We start from the raw sequence: 17,322 nt of genomic DNA on the forward strand, positions 1-17,322 counted from the left end.
CACTATCTGGTACACACCTGAATCCATGGAGAGGCAGTGCCAGAGAGCCCAGAGGATCATTAGAAGTGCCCATATAACTTCCCAGCACACCATGTTTAGTTGCAGGCAGTGCCTCTAAAGAAAGATACATTTCCTCCCTTCTTCCACCCACGAAAAGGAATCAGCAGAAGTTCTCAAACATGGAATTAAGATGGCATTGAGATGGGACAAACAAAAAAATAGTAATTCAGTCTCCTTTTCAAATCCTTTGGAGAGATCAACAAGTCTCTATATCGTATCTATAACCTGAAACTCTCCTAGTTTGTCAAATAACTTATTTTCTAAAGCTATCAAGTAGGTAACTGAAACACAGGGTACTGCTTGCCCTACTGCCTCACACAGAAGATAAAAACCTCGATTCTTTGATATTTAGAAACTTGGGGATTTTTTTTAATCTTATGCCAATATACTATTCTAAATTGCAAGGTTTACAGTTCTATCAGCAAAAAACCTCTAACTTAAAGAGTATTTTTTAAACAGCAGCTGAGCAGGGATCCATCACATACCTGGGCACTGCTTGTCTGAGCCCTTACAGGCAGCCAGAGAGAACCCACAATTCAGTTCAGTCCTGCATCACTCTCCTATTTCCATAACAGTCAGGAGAGTGCTACAGGGAAAAAAAACTTCAAGAACAGAAAGCAGGTGCTTTTAATATAATATCTAAAGAAGAAAGGTGTGCCTATACAAAAACTAAACTGCTTCAGTAGCTGTGTCAGGGCACTGTATGGTACTAAAAAGAGAGTAAACTGAGAACAACTGCAAGTCATGAGGAGGAAACATCCTTCAGAAAATAAGACAAATGTAAAAGTTTCCCAGCAGTTTGGTCTGAAAGCAAGAAGAAAAAAGATTGCAGCTGCTATCATCTCCCTAAATTTTAAGTTTGCTTTTTGTCCAGTCATCTGATTTCCTGAGGATATATATTGTGAACAAAACTCCAAACAAGCAGAAAGAACATTTGAAGATGCAGGAATTTCTACAAATAACTGCAATGGGAAGGTGCCATCTCACAGCTGGTAGGAGGACACTGCCACCTGCCAAAGGCCTGCATGACCCAGACATGTGGGGGCTCCCTTCAGCTTTTAAGACAGTGTCCACATTTACAAGTTATTAGAACATTTCAAATCATGCTCATCAGCAAACTCAAAGAGGAATCCAGGTAACAAGCAAATGAATAAAAACATCCTCCATTTTCATATTAAACACTTGGATCAGGTTGAGGTTGAAGTACACACTCCACAGAGAGGAAACTGGAATAATCAATGTGCACAATTCAAGCAGTTCAGGAGCTTAAGAAAAAGAGTAAATTATAATCTTCTTTCACCAATGTTAAATTCATCCTGAGGAGGGAACTAGGTACCTGCTGGGACACAAAAATGCAGTGATTGTTGAGAGCTCCCAGTCCCCCAATAAAAGAGCAGTGCAATATTGCTTTATTAACAGCCTGAACCAAGGAACCCTGAGCTTTCTGTTCCACAGCCCAGAGAAGTAACCCAAGAGATGAGCTCCTCAGAAATACAAGCCAAGTCCTTGTGGGCAGCAAACGTGGACTGATAAACCTAAGGGGAGAGAATGCAGAGGCAGATGGGCAGAGGTAATCAGAAATGACAGAAAGATGAGCAGGCAGAGGGCAAGCAGAGTGCTTGAAGGACAGAGGCAGAAGAGCTGAAATTTTATAGCATACAGGTATTTTAAAAGTTAAATCAACAGCTTTCCAATACCATTATTTAAAAAAGCATTCCCCCTAATATATGCAGGAAGCCAGCTGCTTGCAAAATGACCTTTAAACCCTATGCACCATGCCTTATTAGACTAATTCAGAGCTGGAGATTGGCTGATCCTGAAATCCATTTATACAGGACAAACAGGCATTCAGCAGGGACAAGGAGCGAACACATTGTCAAAATAATTTTGTCTGCATTTCTGCATGCACACTCAGGCTCAACACAGCAGAGCAGCACTTCTCCAGCTCCAGAAACAAGGTTCACCAGACATTGCAGCACCATCCCAACCCAAGGCTTCTCTTCTTGCTTCCCTTGCATTACAAAGGTAACAATTTAACTATTCCAAGTGTTGTCTTTATGGACACTTTCTGTGACTGCAGAGGTCTTTAAGAGCCTTTCACCAATTCCTAAAAGCCCCCAGTAAAGGCCTCTAATCAAAAAGGATGTTATAACCAGAAGAATGTTTCTTGCCAGAGATGGAAGTATCAGCAGCACAGCTAACTCTAACACTGTATTCAGATCACTGTAACACACTATCTTCAACATGACCTGTTCCTGGGTTTGAAGCTCTGGTGTCCAGAAAGGTTTTTTCAATTGGCTTGCAAAGGTTTAGCTAGGACTGAAAGCTTTAAATTGTTTTGGAAGCATCACACGTTTGTCAGGAAATATCTCCAGACAAGGAGGCCTGTTGGGCAGACAGTGTCACAGGGGGGTGAAAATCAAAAACAATTACTGCAGGCATGATGCAGAAAGAAACTTTCCCTCCAAGTTAGGATTTTGTAACAGATGAATGCTCTACAGCCTTGGATGAGGAGGACAGAACAAACACTAGCAAGTGGCATCAGGGCAACTTCTGCAAATCCCCTCCTCCAGTATGCCACAGTTCTGAAGTGACAAGGATTGGCTTCCCACTAACAGGAGGGCTCATCTGTCATTCACTAACTTCCAGAGAAGGGCTACTCACAGCAGTCTTGCTTGCTTGGGAGCAGCTCCTCCAGCTGAATGGGACCACTGCCACCACAATAACCCCTGCACACTGCCCACACAGACACTTTCAGCTGAGTGATGAAGGCTTTAAATCCTACTAGCCCTCAAAGCATACAGCCCCAAAACCTGTGACAAAAATACCTGATGGATGGTGTGTGGAGACTGCAAACTGCACACAGCAGGAAACCATCCTGGGCAGACTATGACCAACAAAGAGCATAACAAATCTCTGGTTTCCCCAGTTTGTCATGAAGGCTTTGGCATCACTGATAAAATTTCCCAAGTTATAGCCAAGTTGTCAGAGAATGGATCTAAAATTAGTATGGAAGTTATGGAAGTCAGGGCTACTCTGGAACTTCCTGGGAGTCTGAAAGCACTTGACCACTGACCTTGTGCTTCTAACCAGCCTCTGCTATCGACAGCAATTTTTGTGGATCTGTTTCAATCTAACTTCAGCAGCAAAACACATAGTTTAAAAATTGGAAATAAACGTCTTTCTGTCCAAGACTGCTTGGTCATCAGTCTCCTGGAATTAATCTGAGTAAGAATTTCCACTTCCCACTTGCCAACAGTGCTACAAATCTTTTGTGAAAGAATCTGGCATTAAAACAGCCAGATGTATCACAACAGTCTCTCACCCCCAAGCAACTATTTTCCATACTAGATAAGCCTGACTGGATATAGGCTACAGCTCTCAGGAAAATGCTGCCTAACACACCATACAGAGAACACAGAACCAAAAAAAACATTTGATCCATACAGTCCCACTAAGTTAAGCCTAAAGAGAAATAATTTTGGAAAGAAAGAGAGAGAATACAAAGACTGAAATTTTGATACCAAAGTCTAACGAGACTTTTCAGATACACCCACTCAAAGACCTCATTAGAGCATCAGGTCAGCAAAGATGTCTCATTCCTGATCAGCTAACTCTTACAGTACTTTATTGCACAAAAATCTTAGACTATTTTTAAATATTTTAAGGCTAACCAGTTTTTAAAACAAGAACTGTAGCAAGACCACATTTTAGAAGTAACAAAATGCCAAATAATTCAACTTCAGAAATTGTAGAAGTCATACTGACTTTCCATCTTTTACAGAAGTTGCTTTCAAAATTACCTGTAAAACATACATATTTAGATTAACTTTACCTGTAAATATATCTGAAATCAGAACCATCAAGCAAGAAATTAGACTCAAAAGCAATTATGCCTCACTGTAACAATGTCAAAACCTCCAAACAAACAAAAAACAAACAACAACAAAAAATATGCACAGGGACTGGGTGTTGAACCATTAGAAAACAGACTGTTTATGAGAAGAGAAATGCAGTGAAGTCCTCATTCCAGATCAGGTAATGGATACAAGAACCTCATATGTGAAGATGATCTAGCATATGGACTAAGTATCACTGAAAAAGGAGCCCTGAAGCACAGCCAAGTGAATTTTAAATTTATTTCTGCTCATTTTCTTCAAAAATTATAAACCTGAGGAGGTTTGGGCTTTATAGGGACTAAAAAGAGTAGACAGAGAGAAGAATTTGTTCATGTGGTTAATAAGTGGTCCCAACACACCAGGCTGTGGGGAACATCAGAGCTTCATGAAGTGCTGAGATACAGAGTAAATAAAGAACTTATGCCTCCAGTTTCATAAATACCAGGTACAGGCAGCAGACATTTCCATTTTAAGTAGGCCAGCATTTACTCTGGAACAGGCCTCATATATTAAGATGGTGGTTTATGTCCTTTCAGGCAGCTCTATATTTTTAGTTTATCCACCAGTGAACTCTTGAGGATATGAAGCATTATGTACAGACCCACGACTCACCAGAACCTACAACTGCTGCCTTGAAAATCAAAACAATAACTTCATAATTAGAAGCAAAATATGGATCCTCTTCACCTTTGCAAATACCAGGTCAGGGTATGCCTGGGTACAGTTAATCCACTGCTCCTCTGTGTTTATGACTAAACAAACAGCAGCTGCCTGCAGCTTGCAGCTCTCCCCCAACTCCCTTGTGGGGGCCATTTATTGAGTCAAACTCCTCTGATAGTGTTATCACCACAGCATTTGCACAAATACAGGTTGAAAGAAAGAAAGATTTAAAAAAAAGAGAGAATTTCCTTTCTAGAGAAGGCAAGACAAATCCTTTACAGACATGTTTGCTTTGAGCAAGGACTGACTGACAAAAGGGAGGCAGGACAGTTGTGTACTTGGTTGAGGATGGCTGGGCACAGCATCCTCCAGACAGGAAACACACAGATTCACCTGAAACTACAAACCTGAATTCCAGAAAGCTCAAACAACCCTAAAACCTTTCAAGTTAGATATACTGTACTTCAAGCAGCATACCATGTGATAGATCATCTCAATGAGGCTTCAACAGCCAAGACCTACCTCTGCAGAATCCCAGGGGGAGGAGAAATCCTGGCATTTCTACAGTACAGATACAGACATTGCTATACCTGGTCCAAACTTTCTTTCTCCGGCCACACACACTGACTGCTCCTCTCTACCCTGATAAGTACACAATCTGTCTATAAAGTACCCTGAAATCCACCAGAATGGAAACAACACTTTAGCAAAAGCCTGATGATCCAGAATGTTCAGATACCTGCAGTGCAGCCCGTGGCGTCCGACTCTGTTTCTCTTTAGATCCAAGTTGCAGAAATTAAAGCTCCCAGCAGGACACACTTCAGAGTGCTTGAGCAAAACTGCTCCAACAGGATGGGAACTGCAGAAATACCTGCAGCATCCTCTCAGCAATCTAAGTCCCTGCCCACAGATTAGAGACAAACTTCCAGCAGAAGTGCAATGCTTTGCGTGCCAGAAGGGAACTGGGCTTTCACAGAGATCACTTGGAAATGTAAACACAACAAATTGACCATATTCCTTTTTATTACAGTCAAGGGCAAAGCAGAATACAGACAACAAGGTTATGTTAAAAGTCTCCCTTCACTGGAATTCAGTCAATCAGTATTTAGCAAGGGCTTGTTTGCACACAGCAGAGTGACTCACAGTAAATGTGTGTGAATTTTCCCTGCACTTTCATTACAAACCCTGAATGTTCATATACAGAGAAACTCACCAGTTTATTGCATTGTAATTTCCTTACACAGACAAGCCCTAAAGCCTTGACAGAAGTAGGTTTACCTTTGTCTGTTATGAATAGTAGATTTGTGAGAAGCTGGACACAGAACAGGGAGGAGGAGTGCAGGATTATGAATGGCTCCTAGCTCAATGTATACAGCTCCTATTGACAAGGGAAAACACATGTCTGAGTACACAGCTCCTGATAGCTTGGTTTGGCCAGGAGCTAGTGCACAAAAATTTCACCTCGGTCCTTCTGTGGAAGACAAGCACCTAGAGACAGTAAGGAAACCCCTGAAAAGAAGGAATACATGCTCTTCACTAACAGACATTTTTCCGCACACAGTTGCAGGAAGCAGGTTCTGTTTGAAATCTCAAATCACATTAATATATATGGTCACTGGAGGCCTCATTTTCCAAGTGGCAGCTGGCTGGAGATTCCCTGGTACAACCACCAATTACGTAACAAAGTAACCAACTAAAATTCGCCTTCAATTCACATTTGCCTATTGGTGTGAACAGAATTCTAGGGCAGCAGAATGGGTCACAAACCCTCTGAAAAGCTTACATGTGAGTGCATATTTGCACGGGGGAGGGAAGCAATTCACTAATAGGACTCAGACTTTTTAAAACAAAATCATTTGTTTTCCCTTTCCATCTGGACCCAAACTAAGAAATTACGCAGATTTCCACTGCCCACTCTCTTTTTTCTTCCACACCCCCTTCTCAGTGGCACAAGATAAAACCTTGGGGAAACGGCAGCAGCAATTTTCAATTCTCATTATCTAACGACAGCAGCAGTTCTTGGTGAAACTTGCGGTCAATAAACTACAGGCAATTTTGAAAGACACAATGGGAACTGCCCCTCCTACAGCTGTCCCATTATCCCAGCTTTTATTAGATTTAAAGCCAGCAATTTTTATGCTGTAGCTCAAGTTCTGCAGAGCCATGGAAACAGACCACCAGAAAAGATAAAACACTCCTAAATTAAACAGGAGCTGTCACAGTAACATCCTCTGAAGTCAGAGAACTTCCACATAAGCAAAGCATGGGATGCAGGAAGGAACCCAGAGCCTAAAGGGGCGGATGAGTCAACGCTCCTCGCAGTGATGCTGCACTGAGTCAATGGTGACGCGCCCAAAACTCAACATGCAGGGTGGTATCAATGGAAAAGCTCATGAGCAGGTCAGGCAGGCAAGTTGAAAGGATACTGGCTACAAAGGCAGACAACCAGAGCAGCATCCTGCTCCCATAACCATGAGAATCCCAGAACAGGTATCAGCTTTGTAGTCTATGCTCTGGATGTCCTCCCAAGAGGCAGAGGGAAATACTCATCTCTGGCTGGCAATCCAGCTGGCCTGTTTCAGATTACTTTTTAGAATCAGATGCATCACACTCTATATATGGCTATTTCTCTCTGTTGACTACAAGAGATGGCCCAATAGCCAGAAAATATACAAAACAGGTAACAATAGCTATATCTCTACCATGCACCACAATAAAGTAACCTGTTCTAGGAAAAGGAGCTGTACAGAAATCCATTTTAAAACTCATTGAATGATTACCTAACATATTTGTTCATGGGGCAGAAATAACTGAGGGTGTATCTCAGCTTCTGGCTCAGAAACATGCACAACAGGCAAAGGGAAATGGGTGTCCAAAGGAACTGTCTCAAACAAACACAGTAAAGGGGAAGAGGCAAAGAATTATTCTCATCCACTGTAAGCTGTAATTTTCAGTCTAGAAATCTAGAGCTGGCTTTCTCTGAGTCTAATGTGTACCATGCCCTGCAGACATTTTTACCAGCCATCAAAAGGAACTTGCAGAGAAGCAGATGCTTCATTAAAGAATATTCAGCAAGCCTTATAAAATCCTTAGTAAAAAGCAAATGAACAAATCACCACCATGCAAGTGAGATGAAGTCACACATCTAACTTTGATTACATTTCCTCCTGCACTGGAAAACAAATTGTGTTTAAAAAAAAGAAAGGTAAAAAATACGGAAGAAATTAAGAGATTCTGGCCTTTCTTTCCCACATTCCTCCAACCTGAATTTCCTGAAAGAGGAATGCGTGAGACAAAGCCATGTGGTATAAGATACTAATTTAAACTTAAAGAAAAATAACAGCTTAAAAAGGGGAAGGGAGGAGGGAGTTTTAATGGTACATGATAAAACAACAGCTTGTGATTGCTACATGTATCTCAGGAGTCAGAAGAGTCAGTAAGAGCAGTGAGGCAAATTGTCAGGGAATTAACTTGTCCTAGGACAAAAGGAAACTACAGAAGACATATTGCCCTACAAAAGTTGCATTTGAATTTGTACTTGCAGAACACTCTAGTGCCTACCTCTAGCTGCAAGGTGTTAGTTACCTATTCTTTAGTCTCTCAAACCCTTTCTTAAAACACAGCAAGATCTTCTGCCACATTGTCATCATCCACAACAAATTAATGTCCTATGCACTTCTCCTTCCAGGTAGTTTCTAATAATAGTGGGGGAAAAAAATTCTGAAGTTCATTGAAGACTCTGGGAATGAAGACAACCAGACAACCCCAGCTTTTGGTTTATAAAGCAAACCCACCAAAACCTCCACCAAATCCAAAAAAGATCTAAGTTATTGGGATCTTTCACTGCCCTCTGCTGTTACCAGTCATTTAGCTTCCAATTTACTCTTTAATAATGTTGGGCTGGGGCTCAGGGCTGGCAGCATCCCAGCCCCTTTCTCAGGCGGGTTGGAGCCGCAGCTTGCAAATATGCTGAAGTTTAATGCAATCTGTCTTCTTTGGTAATCACATTCTGCCTGCACTGCATGCAATAAAGATGTATTGGTAAATGCATTTGCTAAAGATATACTCCACTGAAAAGGCTACAAGCCTGATTTAGAGGAGGCAAGGAGGATAAGAGAGGCTGACAATAGATGCAGCAGTGCTCTGCACACAGCAACCAGGGGCACGGATTGTGCAGCAGCAGCACAGGCACCACTTTACTTTAAAGCTGAGGAAGAAAAAGAAACCACATGTTTTGGGAGCTGGGGACTTTAGAGATATCAGAGAAAAGCCCTTTCCCTGGCAGCTTTAACCTTGCTGATTTGCAGACATACAAAGACCTTCTTTGTAAACAGGAAGGAAAAAAATTCCACTAGGACTAGCAACAACATTTGGTCTAATATATCCTGACAATTTTCCCATCTCCTTCTGTCGGGCTTCTTCTGGGAGCCGGCTGGCAGCTTGTTTCATGTTATACTTAAATCAGGCATACAGCTTCCCCTCACAATGCTAATGCAGAGAAAGACTGCTTCCATGAAATATCCACCTCTCCCCCACCTTTTGCTTTAGTAATCCCATGAGAGGAGTCTCAATTTTCTATTACCATCCTTTTCCCCACATCCACTTTACTATATTCTCAGCACCTTTTAGAGAATTTTCTACTGTCAAAAAAACCCCAAAAAACAAAACAGAAAAGTCTGCCCTTGAGGGACACCTGACCCACTGAATTCTCTCATGGCCCAGGACCATACCCTAGTTGCAATGTCCAAATACCTCATTTTCTTTTCCTCTTCACTTGCTTCAATAGCCAGAAATTCTTCCAAGGTACTGAGCAGCCACTATCCTAAGGCATCAACAGAACCTACTGGGACTTAGCATCTCAGAAGGAAGAGCCATAAGGCTTCCTGGCTTCCCACACAAGATGAAGAGTTTTCAGGAGTATGGAATTTTCTTAACAGACAGCAGCTTTGCCACAGTACAGAACCTTTCCCCATGCAGCAATGAAAAGAAGCAAGATCTCCAACTGCAAAGTCCCATAACAGGAGATGTTTATCTTGAGTTTATCCTCCTATCTATAAGAGCCAGTTGAAAATGTTGCAGACATTGCCAAAGTGGATTTACTTAGTGTTTGCAGCACACATCCAAGAAGGTAAAACTAGGGAAAATCATTGACTGACTCTGAAACCGGGGAGCACTGGTTCTACTGTTGTGGTGGCAGCTTGGTACAACAGGACACCCTGACAGGAATGAAGTTGGGACACACTGTGTGACTGGGAAATGTGGAATGAATGTGGGAAAACGGATCCCAAGAAGATTTGTCTCCTATGAAGATTGCAATTTGACTAACAGATACCACAGCTCTCATAAACACTTCTCAGAAGAAAGCACCATGCAAAACAAGACAGCAAAGCCAGCCAGTACAACAGAGAAGCTTTTGTTACCTTCTGAGCTGCACTAACACAGCGCTGATATTCCTTCGCCAGCTCCGAGCATTTGAGCACTTCACGTTTGTTTTCCTGGTAGCACTTCAGAATTTCAGACTGCAGGTTTGCACAGATAGGATCAGCATTCCTCCTCCTGCAGGGAAAACAAGCACAGAATGATGTGTGAAGAGGAGTTTTCAACCACTTACTACCACTTTGCCACATATTAATTTTATGCTGGAGTCATGTAGTCCTAAAAGAGAAACTGGTGGGAGCACCAATCACCAAAGTGGGTCAAATGACCAACAGGGTGTTTCAATTGAAAAATCCAGGGTACTTAGCAAAAAGAAGGAACATGATCTTTCTTAGCTGGTGAAGAAGGCCATTTCACTCTTATATAAAACATCATCTCTCCTCTGCATTCAGGAGGAAAAAAATCCCCTAGTCCAAGAGTTTCAATGATTTTCTTAACTCACACTGGAAATCTTTGGCAGAACTCAAGAAATCCTGGCTGGGCCTGCACTAGATCTGTAACAGTCTGACAAGGAACAGAACAGACTTGTTGAATGAGCCACCTCAATCTACTGAATTCTCATCTATTTAAACACTACAAGAAATCCAGCATGGTTGGAAGCACTGCAATTCTCCTAGTGACTGGAAAAAACCCCAGAATAATAGCAAGACCAGATATCTGCTTCTTTGTAGTTCTGCAGAAATTAGTATTCATACTCAGTAAATGGCACTGACAGCTACCCAGGAACAATTAAGGATGATGTTCTTTTACTCTAATGTGCATGTGTACATATGGCACATCATCAGCAACAGTACCAATAAAGGGGAAGGTCGTTGTAAAACAATCCCAGCAACAATGGCACAAACACAGTAATGACAGTGACATCAGCTGCACAGACAGGCAGACACAAATTGCAGGCACTCACAGCACCATGGCCATGGTATGTTTTACCAGAGAGTAAGAGAACATATGCTTAGGTGTAGCAATCCTCAGATGTCGTCTCCTAAACCATAAATCCATTTAATTCCTTGCATTTCCTGCTCCAATATGCTTAGAGATCTGTGCCCAAATATCAAACACACCTCTTCCTTCCAAAGCACTTGATGCTACAGGCAGATATTAATGTCTTGCTATGATGTATTCATTTCCACAGGAACAACAGGCACTCATTCAGCAAAAAGGCTTCATAAGCAAGGCAGAGAGAGGGAAAAGATGACCTGTCCCTGGGCATGTCACAGTCTCTCAGGTGGAACAGACTTCTAAGAAACATGTAATCTTAACCCAAAATCTAAATGCTTTTAGAGAGCTCAGATATGAGTTTCCAAATCATGCACATCTGTGTAAGGTGCTCAGGAAAGAAGTGGAAGGACCAAAAGAAGAACAATTTTATTTTTCCATATCAGCAACCTGGGCACACTCTCACAATAATTTGGTTGAGCTGTACTCTAATTGATGCTTCTTCAGTCCTCAATCTTACTGCCAACATACATGGAGAGAGTAGGAATTTATCAGTATGACAGCCACACAACACTGAGATTTGGATCAGAAACCAGCACGGATACTATACAGACTTCTTTTTCTACCTCTTCACTAATCTCACAGCTTTTAGAAGAAACTTATTCCATGCACAGTCCCTAAGGGTTAGTGTTCATTTTTAATTTCTATGTTATATAGCAAATCACCTTTAAAGCCTCGAAAATCCATATTCTAAAAAAAAAATCTTCAAATTTTGGGATAGAAAAGAACCCAGAGAGAGCTTCAGAAACTCATAATGTTGGCATTTTGCTTTGTCACTAACTTTAATATCACTCTAATCAAATCAGTGAGACTGTGGAAATGATACCAAACAATACCAGGTCAGGAAATACCACCAAATCCCTCAATTCATTGAAAAAGTTAAGACTTTTAAAATTAGTTTTTTTTAAACTCAGTGATGTTAAACTGAAGGGCATTTTGTAATTTTAGTACAGAAACCTGAAAGAGCTAAAAGGTACAGCACACCACAAACCAGTTTGTATTAATCTGAACTGAACATGGTACAAACACCATAGAAATATTTAGAGGTTGTCATTGTCAGCAGGGAGAGCTACAGGAACTGTTTTGCTTTAGATCACTGTCCTTCCTATGGTATCAGTCTTCACTGCCTGGAATAATTATGAAGTTAGGACCCCCCTGTGGGCTCAGACAGTGCTGCAAAGTCTGTGCCCCCCTTCCTTAACAGCCCCCTCGGTGCTCAGCCCACTGGGCTATTTAAAAGCCACACAGTGGTGAGCAAGAAGCCACAAAGAAAGAGTATTTTTGCCTAAAGCCTACCAGAGGCAGGGGATCAATCAGCACAGACCAGTATGCACTGCCCAGCAAGTATTTAAACCAGCATTCCTGCACACCATCTCCCACAATACAGGGAGGATTTATTTGGTACCGTGTACCCAAAATAACAAGATTATTCTTCTTTATTTCTTCAAAACAAAACCTCAAGCTGTGGCTATGCATCAATTGCACCAGCTTCTCAAAACAGATTTAGAGACGCTAATCAACAAATTGCAAAGTTGGTTTAGGTAATTATCAGTACAAGTTACTGTGGAATCTGGGAGTACACAAATTATCCACATCCAGCAGATTAGTTCTGGTACCCATCTGGACTGGAAAGAGGTACCTGAAGTGCTCTGGTGAACAGCTGCCTGAGATCTTTCCTCTCTGCACACCAACCACAATGCCTGCCCAGTCTGAATCAAGGGGGTGCCACTCTCCTGCTCACATTAACACTCAGCTTCAGGCTGCAGCACTTGCACACTGGGGGAACTGCAGCCCTATGCACAAACAGCTGCACCTTACAGGTGTCTGACTTTCCTCATGCATATCTGAGACAAAAAGGAATTAAAACAGCAGCATCCAACTACAAACACACCTGTAGAATGCAGTGACATTGTGGGTTAGCTCCAAAGGAGGAGGACTTTCATCAACTATCTCCCTTCACCCTTAGCCTAGCTCAAGGCTGTTGGCACTAACTAATCTTTAGGAAAATCTGTCTTCTGGACACCCGCTCACACTGCTCCTGATGTGTCATTGAGGGTTTTTACTATTATTTTTCATATATGAGAAAAGGAAAATGGTGGAAAAGGGATGAGGTTTGTATATACAACTAGCAGAAGTCTTGTATGCTTTGACCTTTCTCCTAAAGTGGGTCAAAGTTTTAAGCATATGTCACCACCAAATGAGGTAGACAGTTGGCCTCTGTCTAAAATCAAATATGCTGCAACTGCTACAACTATTATCAAAACAGGTGTAAGAGGCTCATTTACAGCAGCAAGGAAAAAGGCAGGAGAGAAAGGCTGGGCTGGGAAGTGACAGCACAATATCTGCAGATGGAAGTATGGAAGACAAGCTCTTACAATACTTTGGAAATAAATACATGCAGGACATAAAGAAAAGATTAAATCAATAAAACACACTCTCATCTGTTTAAAGGAGGAGGAAAGGAGAAAGGATGACAGGTTGAAAAAAGTAAAAGATGGATTTAGAAATAAAATTCATTAACAGTGCCTCCCCTACCACAGAGAGGAAAGAAACCTTTGCCTGGTCAGTGTGCAATGGGTAGGAAGGCTACATACACATGAAATCTGTGATTTCAGAACTTCCTCTCCCCCTCCCATGGAGAGGTTTAAATCAGGTCTTTGTCTAGAAAAGAAGGGAGAGGTTTTCTTAAAACGAAACAAAGGGCATCCTTCTCTGTACTATCCCTTGAGGTAAGACAGAATGAGCACGATCTCGCTGCATTTTGACACCGAGAGTTACCAAATCCTTTCTATCACTGTGAATTCCCCTTACTTTATTTAATAAATGAAATCTCATCAACTTATCCTTCTTCTATTATCACTGCTGACATCAATCTGATAATATTGGCTTGGCGTGGAATCGTGCTATTATATGTCCTCTTGATATTTAATTTAAGAGAAACGTCTGCAGTGGGGTGAATATGTGAAGCAAGCTTTTTATTACTGGCAGCAGTAAGGACGCTGGGAGTGAATTAGACATTCATCTTAGTCAGGGCCAATCTAGTGGCTCAGAAGAGGTTTTCTTCTTAACCCTCTCCTAACTGCTCAACAGCAGCAGGTAACAGCTGCTTCAGTCAATAACTGCGTTCATTTGTCTTGGCAAATTCATTCCTACATAGATATAAACCCCATGAAGAAGTACAAAGTGTCTGGCAGGTTAAAGCAAGGTACTTTGAGGATTTCTATCATAAGCACAGCACTAAAAGGAGAAGTGCTGGTCTCAGTGTCCATCAACTAATCAAGAAGCAACAGTTTCCAAAGGCAAACACCACAACTCACTGCAAAAAGCAATTAAGGCCAAATGATCAGGATACAGACCCAGAGACAGAAGGTTTCAAACACAGCACTGTGGCTACTTACTCAGGTGCTGCTGAGAGGTTCCCTTTATGAAAGAATTATAGACTCAGTATTGGAAAGCAAGGGAAAGCTGGAAAAGCTCTATGTATTTGCTGGTCCTTCCACCCAGCTGAAGATCAGCCTACCCAAGCAGAGATGCAACTTCAGTGCTTTAGGAATTGGCAGCTCTTTAGCCTTGTGCAAAATCAGTAACTCCACAGTGAGTAACACACCATCACTTGGCTTTACTGGGAAGAACAGCAATTCCAGATGGAGTTAAGAGCAAGATCTTCTTTTTACATTTTACTCTGGGAAACCATTCAAGCTGAACAAAAAACTCAAGACAGAAGCTGATGGTTTCTAAACTCAGACACTTTGATACCTCTGGTCAGAAACTGATAAACAAAGACACACAAGGTCTCTCACAAGCCAACTTAAAAGTAGCTGGCTCCAGCACACAGCTGCAAGCAGCAACCTAAATGGGCCAGCAATCTGGAATTTCATGTGGGCCACAAAATCCAGTGACTGGATTAGCTGCTTTCTGCTGCATTATTTTACTAAGACCAGTGTCTGAACCAACTTGAGCAAACCACATTAGTCACCACAGTCACTGGAGCAGAGACAGTCCCAGACACCAGCAATGAGATGCATGGGCAGCCCTGCCAGTAAATCCTAGGGCACACAGCAGCAGTTTCTGCATGTTGGGAAGGAATCAGACACGTTGTATAGCTGCTTAGTATGTTTATATATCCAGGGTCCATTACACACATTTCAGACTAAGCTCAGTGATGCTTTGGTCACATAAATGTGGTGTGCTGCCAGGCTGCACTGTACATATATAAAACCCAATAGGTGGTTAACTGACCTGTAAAACTGCATCTCCCTTGGGTAGCAGTTGGCTCTGATGGCTTCTCTAACATGTCAGAAAAAATGACTCCAGACAGACGCAATACACAGCACATAGAAAGGTTTCATTCTCTCTCATTATTGCATCCTTGACATTTACAGCAGAAAATTAAACACAATTGAAGCATTTCATTCATATATAACAAACTCATCAGCACAGAACAAACAGCCAGGCAAGCTAACTTTCAGCACAGGATGCTGCACTATCACAAAGCACTGTGCCTTCACTACAAGCTATGGGATTCCCTGATCCTGCACATCAGCTTGATAACGTGGTTTGAATGGAAGAGGTAAGAGCTGTGTTACAGCTAGCTGCGTGGCAAGGGAAATAAGAGATGGAAGAAGCTTAATAGATTATCCAAATGTCTACTAAAAAATCAGTAATGTTTAAGCTACATAACCTAGCACAGTGTAAACAAACTGCATGTCTCATGAGGCTAAACTAATATGATCAGGAAGGAAGTATTTCTGATCAGCCTCAAGTACTCAAAACACTGCTCATCAGGCTTTGCCACTGATCGAGGTAGAATAGAAAGCTTGCACAGTTTAGAGCAAGAGGGGACAGACTAAAAGAAAAGGTGAAACCTCATGACAATTTCCAGAAGAACCGGGGTGCTACCCCCAAATTTCAGCTGAATCTGCTGTATCCTGTCTAAATCCTTCTCACATGCCTTGTCACACTGTCAGCAGCACACTCCTGCACACCTGTGGTTATTTCCCCTCTCTCTTTCTCCCCTTGACAGCTGCATTTTAATAACAGGTCACCCCACTCTGTTTTTCCATACATTGTTCATGAAGTGCCAAATGAACGAATATTTTAAAGCACTGTGAGTTTCTGGGTGACTCTGTGATCCTACAAAATTTGTCACTCAAGTACTTCCCAATCTCAATTCCTGTTTTGACAGCTTGTTTGAAACTGCCACCCAATTCCCCACTGGAGTTCATGCACTCACTGCACCCTTGTTCTTCCCAGGACAGATATCTCCTTTCCTTCCAATCACAGACAGGCAGAAGCTGTTCTGAAATCTTCTTCTGTGTAAGTAATTAGATTCTATCACTGAGAACAAAAATTACCACAGAAGTCCAAGTCTCAAGTGTCAGCCACCTGCTGTGTCACTGCACTGCGTTCAGTAGAAACAGACTGCCCCAACCACATTTCATCCACCAAAAAAAAAAAACCAAAACAAACCACCATACAAAAACCCCAAACTCTAGAACATACAGATTGATGTTGATAGTGACTAAAATCAGTTTTCTGTAACAACCTTTAATTTTGGAAATCAACAACAACTTCTTCATTTCCATCATGAAGTTGATGCAAAGAGATTGTGTGACCCATGCAATGCTGATTCCAGCTCTCCATCTGACTTACTCCAGTGTATCACAAACTCCCCTGCTGTCCTCCTACATGGTTTATCCCCACACACAAGTGGTCATTTCCCATTTGGTCAATGGGTCATCCTGAAAGACTTTCACTTACACCTCATTGTGTTCAAGTGCAGTTTCAACCAAATTTAACTGGTTTCCTTATACCCCATAAGCTGCAGGCACTGGGGCTGTGGGTCTCTGGGGGAGCAGAAAGGTAGCAATAAGCAAAAAGTGAACTAAAACATATAAAATAATATTACCCTTATCCTACTGAACCTGCAAATGCAATAACTAATCACCCCTATTAGCATTTTGCATGGCAGATGGCAAGTGGTTTAGAATAATGAGAGACTTTTCCCCACAAGTGGATAATTCCAATGCACATTTGGATGTAAATTCTTTACTGATTATGATGGTAGAATACTGAGCTATGAGAAACTGCCAGTTTGGAAGATGAAAGGAAAACTACTGCCTCTTCCTTCACTTGCCAAGAGATACAGAAGTTAACAGAACTGGATCTCCTGCCCACAAAGCCATGCACCATTTTTTCCCAAAGATGCCAAGCTACTAAAAGTTGACTAGCAAAGATGAAGAGCCTAAAGTTAGCAGCAAAACAGTCTCTG

General features: G+C 41.7%; 1 protein-coding gene across 1 annotated transcript in view; it reads right to left on the bottom strand.

Annotated features, from left to right (window-relative positions):
- The window catches only part of CHCHD6 (coiled-coil-helix-coiled-coil-helix domain containing 6), a 107,357-nt gene that overhangs the window by 26,478 nt on the left and 63,557 nt on the right, over nucleotides 1-17,322 (bottom strand). The window contains exon 7 of the mRNA XM_031056330.1: nucleotides 10,040-10,175. Coding sequence (XP_030912190.1) covers nucleotides 10,040-10,175 — 136 coding nt within the window. The remainder of the gene's footprint in view (nucleotides 1-10,039; nucleotides 10,176-17,322) is intronic.

This window comes from Geospiza fortis, unplaced genomic scaffold (assembly GCF_000277835.1).
Source record: "Geospiza fortis unplaced genomic scaffold, GeoFor_1.0 scaffold70, whole genome shotgun sequence".
NCBI lineage: Eukaryota > Metazoa > Chordata > Aves > Passeriformes > Thraupidae > Geospiza > Geospiza fortis.